At 38.3% G+C, this 6429-nt stretch overlaps 1 protein-coding gene across 1 annotated transcript; it reads left to right on the forward strand.

Annotated features, from left to right (window-relative positions):
- Positions 1–642: 642 nt before the first annotated feature.
- On the forward strand, positions 643–5414 carry LOC104169642 (lactosylceramide alpha-2,3-sialyltransferase-like; the record flags this gene model as incomplete). Its single annotated transcript, XM_009710617.1, has 3 exons — positions 643–767; positions 2551–2665; positions 5071–5414. Coding segments are annotated over exons 1-3 (497 nt in total), but the record flags the coding sequence as incomplete, so codon positions are not given.
- Positions 5415–6429: the final 1015 nt, after the last annotated feature.

Below are 6429 nucleotides of genomic sequence, written 5' to 3' on the forward strand. Positions count from 1 at the left end.
CCTGCACACCCTCTTTGGTGCTTGCTGTTGAAGTTGCTGACCGTGTTGTTGGGGTTTCTGAAGAGGTCAGCAGTAGATTCAGACCGATGATGAAACTGGTTTACTTAACCTTGAGGAAATTGGGGAGTTGATTTGAAATGTAGGCTCTGGTTTTGAGAATGGGATGGTTTGTACACGTTCTGCGTGCTGGGAGCATGCTTGAAACCTGCAGGGTGGCGTAGTGCTTGGACGTTTTGATTCAGGGATCCGAAATACCCTGAGCATACTGTGTAGATATTTTTGTTTTATTTTTTCCTCCACTGTTTGAGTCTAATAGTTCCTCAAACAAAATGTTGTTTGACCAAGATCAAAAAATAGCATTTGACAGTAATTGGTGTAATTGCAATTCTTAGACTTCAGGCTTGTGAAGAATGCAAAGGCCTATACCTGGCAACATCTACGTGTTTGTAGAATCATGTCCTGGCGGTGCATCTGAAATGAGTATGCTCTTGATCACACGGAGCTCAGGAGCAATTCAGTATTCCTGACATAAGAATCACAGTCTTCTCTGGGAAACAGAGTAAGTTAACAGTCATTGGATGTCCTATGGAACTTTTTTCAGTTCAACAAAAGTTATGATAGTTTTTTTTCTTTCTTTTTTTACAGCAATGCTGAGTGACATTAACTCTGTGAAGCTGAAAAGTGATTGTTCACCTCCTGTGCAATGGTGTGAGGTGGCTGCACACGAAGATGAGAAGACCAAGCTGGTTTTTAAAAGGTACTCGCAAGTAAGTGTCATTATCACAGCAACATAGAGGTCAGTTGCCCTCCCCCTAACCTGGGCAGGTACAAAAAGGATGCAAAAATCAAGGGATGAGATTGCCACAGGAACAGAATGGAGGGTTAGGCACACAGTATTCTCTGGGGCACCTGAAACACTTTGGGAAGCTTAGGCTCTTTCATAGTAGTACCTGTTTTCCCAAGCCAATGTGAGACCCCAGTATTTTGCTCGCAAGTATTTCCAGTCTTGTTTGTATCCAGATAAGTAACAATGACCAGGCTTTTGTACAGTCTGATAATTGAAGAAATTGAAGGGCAGTGAATGTTTAGTGGGTGTTTTAGGGAGGTGTCCCCTCATAGGTAATTTGTTTATGAAGACTTCTGGAATGCTACATCACAAAATCTTACTCCATTGTTTATAGTTTGACATTAAATTAGAATTAATGACTGTGTGCTAGCGTACATCCAAAACCATATTTTAAGTCAAAAAAAGCTCACTACTGGGATGCTTCTCTGCCACATGAATTTTTAGGTCTTAAAACTTACAAAACAGTTTGCCTTTAGGTTTTTTATCCACTGGTGTTTTGAGCACCTGAATGGTGCAGCCCCAGCTGAATCTAGAGTTACTTGATAAACCTCTGTGGAGGAAAACCAGCCTCATTCATCTGCTGTGAATCCAGTTTTCTGCCAGTCAGCCAATTTCCAGGGGTTGCAGCCTAACATGCTAATGAAGGTTTTAGACCCCCTATCAGTACAAAATTTGATTTACTTAAATCAGATGTGAGAACAGTGCTACTTTTCCAGTGGTCACCTTGTTTGCAGCATATACTGCAAATGGAGTGCCAGGATTGCATTTAATTAGTCCATATGGTACAACTTTTTTTAAAAAAAATCTTAGAAACCAGTATTAACTTAATCTGAAAGAGTTTCAAGAAGCACTGAACACTTAGTAGGTAGTATATTTTTTTAAAAGACATTTAAACAAATGTCCAGTCCTTAGGAAAACATAGGAAATGAAAATCAATAATAGAACTCAAACTACATACTTGAGCAACAGTCACAGCGCTAATCAAATAATGATGCAATTTTTGCAGATGGGTTTAGACATGAAATGAGCCAAGTGGATATTTGGAGATCCATAGTGAGATTCCTTAGGAATAAGAAATGAGTAGATGAAAAATATGGATAGTCCATGTTACTCAATTTTAAAATTGGTTCATTTTTTTTTTCTTCTGCATGTTTTGGGGGTGTAAATGACTAAATTAGTCTTCACAGTATAAACCTGAGCATCTAAATTCTGCAATCTGGCCTGCCAGTGAGTTGAAAGTTTTGTTTGTGAGTTGTGGCTGTTGGCCCAAAATCTTGCAATTTGAAGTTCTATCCTTTGTTGAACTTGCATGAAAATACATATTTCGAAATAGAGTTGCCCTTTAAAGTAGGAAAACAAAAGTCACTTTTGGTTTCTTTATGTGAGGAGAACTGTTTGACTCATCAAAGGTGCATTTAAAGTATATAATGCCGGCATAGAACTGCGTAAATCAGTGTCAATATGCAACTTTTTCCTTATCAAAGCATCTGTATATGTTTGTACTTCCCTGCAGATAGCTCTGAAGAGTTGCAGTGAACAAAGCAATAGTTTTTCTTGGTTTGAATCAAATGCAAGTATTCACCTGAAGTTCTTCAACTATCTTCAATTTGTTTAAAAATACTCATTTAACAGTTGATGGATTGCTGGAAAAAAATATTTTTTTTCCCTTTCTCCTACCCCTACAACCTCCGATTTGCTTTTAGACTTCTTGCACTGTTTGTGGTTGGAGGGTGCTTCCTTTATATCCTCAAATTCCATTTTGGCCCTGAAGAATGTGACAGAACAAAAATGCCGTATGTGGACCTCGATCGTGTAAGGGTTGGTATTTTTTGGATTTTTTTTTTTACTTGGTTTAAAAGAAGTTATTAATTGACAATATAAGAGTTATAAGGATCTATAACAAAGAACTAGAATGCTGAAATTATCCTGTCAGGGAAAATATATTTTGCTTCATTTCATGCCATAAAACTTCTGGTTTTTGTTCTTGTGGAGTGACAACAGAAGTGTGTAGAGAAACTGGATTTTTAGGGGTAAAATGAGATAACTGTGACTGTTAAGAATAGCATTTGAAATGGACATGTCATCATACTATTGTGTCAGTGCAGATGACACTGGTGATCAGAAAATTGATGCAAATGAAAAGTAACATTAAAAAAAAAGGCCCAAACCCCACACATTAAACCAAAGGTTTATTCTTACCCAAGGTAGTTCCCCAGTTGCTTTGCTTCCCTATCTGAGTTGCTCAGATGTTTTTTGGAATCACAGGGCAAATGTGCAGAAGGATGCAGCTCTTGGTTCATTTATTTATTTAAGGTAGCAGATATTTAACTTCAAGTATGGTTTTGCATGTGACTTTTAAGCTGGTGTAACAGACTCCAACAAAGCTTTCTCTTAATGACAGTTCTCTGCCTTTGTTACTTAACCTGTTTGCTCTTTATAGCAGTACTTACCTTGGCTTAGAATTGTTACATTTCTGTCTTTGAATGTCTCAACGCTAAGACACAGCTTAAAGCAGAAACCCTGATTTGAGATAGTCTTGTCTTAGCACCACCTCCCGGCTTCTTCAGTCCATGTTTTTCCCCTTCTGAGCCTCTTTGCCTCCCCTTTTCTTTTCATTTGACTTATTTCTTCTCTCAGTAACATATTCTTGCTTCTGAACACCAAACACCTTAAGACACAACTTAAAGCAGAAACCCTGATTTAAGATAGTCTTGTCTTAGCATCACTGTGTGTGCATCCTCCCCCACCTCCCGGCTTCTTCAGTCCATGTTTTTCCCCTTCTGAGCCTCTTTGCCTCCCCTTTTCTTTTCATTTGACTTATTTCTTCTCTCAGTAACATATTCTTGCTTCTGAACACCAAACACCTTAGGCCAAGCAAATCTAAAGACTGCAGGGACTGTTTATTACTGTCTCATGATTCATTTTGTTTGTATTAGATGCAGGATGAGGAAATAGCATTGTTCTTTGTCTAGTTAGGTAGTAGCTGATTGCAAACTTCTTCGGGCAGTTGTCAAGTGATTAGGATTAGTTTTTACTGATAGGATGCACAACTGTCAGCCTTCCAAATGAGGCTCTTCCAAAGATGCACTGACTCTTGCTGACAAAGTACAGCATGAAGTTGCTCGGTTGTGCTTTGCCCAGGAAGAGGTGTGGTGTTTAAGCCCAAACTTGCAGAGACCTTTTTAACGGTGGCAGAGGGGGTTCTGTAGAACAGTCTTTTTAAAAAAAGAAAGCAGCACGACTTCCCTACTTGTGCACCCAGATACACGCTTCCTTTTGCTTAACAGTACAGAAGGAGAACTGAGGTAGCAGTAGATTTGAATTCTGACTCTGATCCCAGTGTTTGCTCATGGTTTTTTTTTAATTACAGCGGAGGAAAGATCAGCAGGGTTGTATTGGGGAAGAGAATATGCAAAAAGATTTTATTTTAACTGGTCAAAATAATACCTTTGCTGTTTCTCTTCTTCCTTACATCGGATACCGGCTTGCCACTACTGATTGAGTGTTGTTTTGGTTTTTTTTTTAATCATGAGACAGATCAATGTGTAGTTTTTTCTGACAGTTTGATCTTTTTATATGGAACTATAGTCTTTTATTTTGGTGACTAGTCTTTGAAAGCAGACCTGAAACACCCCCACCTTGCATTCCTTTTAAAGTTGTGTTTTAGTCATTAGCAATACCACTTTAGCAATACTTATGGAAGAAGTGTTGCTTCATTTTGAACAGTAAGCAAGTCCAGCCTGTCGCTTCACAAAATTTTTACTCGGTGGAGTCTCTGGTAAAATCCTACTGCAGGCAGAACTTGGGTCACGTATTTGAGCAGTGGAGTAGCATTCCACTTACTGGCTAGCTCCTGAGTTAGATGGGTAGAGGTATGTCTAGATTTTTTTAATCTGTTTTTGTAAATAACAGTACAGGTGTTCTCAAGCAGCTCATTTTCACTTACCACTTTTGCTAGCCTAATTTATTCTTTAGAAAATCTCCTATCCAGATTTAAGTGATTGGGTGGAGAGGCATTCATTTGCAGGTTTTTGCCTTGCACTGGTTAGTATCTACGTTTGAGTGAGTGCTTTAAAATGTCTTGTATTTCCACGTTTAAGTTTTCTTTATAAACCCCTGTGTTTGCTAAACTGCTGGTGGTCAGCTGGTGGGTTGCATTGAGAGGGCTTTGTATGTTCTTGAAGCTGGCTTTCCTGACTGAAGTTGTGTATGTTTTGTTTTAGAGAGCACAACAGTATGCCAGTGCTGCATTGCAGGAACAGTGCCGACCTTCTTATGTGAGGAAAGAAATGGGGAAGTTATTTGCGGAGAAATATAGCATGGACATATCTCCCTTTGTAAGAAAAAATATAAATGAAGATGAAGCTTTATTTAAATATGAACCTCCTTTTGGATTTCACAAGTTCCTTGATAAGCTTAAAAATCTCCTCGAACTGTTACCTGAGCATGATTTACCAGAAGATTTGAAGTCGAAACACTGTAAGCGTTGTGTTGTTGTTGGCAGTGGTGGAATTCTTCATGGATCAGAGCTGGGTCACTTACTGAACCAGTTTGATATTGTTATAAGGTACGTATTTTCCATTTAAAGATTCCAACTGCTTCAGCTTTACTTTATGAGCCAGCTTTGGTTTTTACAGAGAAGGTATCTTCAACATTTATGCAACTTATAAGACTATTTCTGAAAGTGCTTTTGAGAAATTTACTTGTGACTTGATGGAATTAGGAACAAATAAATTGTCATGTTCACAGGACAGGAATTCAGTGTAATTATTTGTGGACTTCAGATACAAAAAAACATAGGCAGAAATGAGATAGAAACCAGTGAAATCATAGACAAGTAGACAATCCTGTTTTTATCCATTCATATGTTTAAGCTTTCGGAGGTAGGCTTTAGGAATCACTTCTGCCTTTTTCCCCTTGGTTAGTTGGGATGATTGTTTGAAGGATTAAGGATTTTTTTTTTATAGCAGCTATTTCAAACACAATAAAAATGAATTGGTGTTTCAGTATATAGTTTGCTTACACACTGTATAGTGTGCTTATCTTTCCTTATCTTTACAAGATAAGTGCATGCTTTCTATGATTACCCATGTTTTCTAGTGTCTGAATTAAATGAATACATGCTCTTTATTTGTGCCTTGTGAACATCACTGTTTGAACTCTGCTTCTTTGTATTTTGAATCATGTAAAGTCACAAATAAATTTAATATGAGCATTTTCCCAAGTTGCTTTGTAAACTAAGACTTGCTCCTCTTAAAAAGGGAAGACTTGATAGAGCGAGTGAATAGCTGTTACACAAAGGTAAACAAACCCGTTAGCACGTGGAGGTGCAGAGAACTTCTGAAATTACAGCTGGCAGTGTGAAAGTGACTTTTCTGTTGATATCGAAAAGTTTGTGGGACTTAGGTGGTTCTGCAGAACTGATGGAGCTGGGTGATGCTGTTCCTAGCAGCAGTGTGCTAGCATCTGAAATTTTTGGTGAGCTGGAATGACGTAAACCCACAGGATGCATTACATTGCATTGAAGGGATAATTCGAATGCCTTTCTGTGTGCAATACTCGTGTGTGTGGGTATGTATGTG

Source organism: Cariama cristata, unplaced genomic scaffold, assembly GCF_000690535.1.
Source record: "Cariama cristata isolate BGI_N322 unplaced genomic scaffold, ASM69053v1 scaffold3192, whole genome shotgun sequence".
In the NCBI taxonomy this organism is placed as follows: domain Eukaryota; kingdom Metazoa; phylum Chordata; class Aves; order Cariamiformes; family Cariamidae; genus Cariama; species Cariama cristata.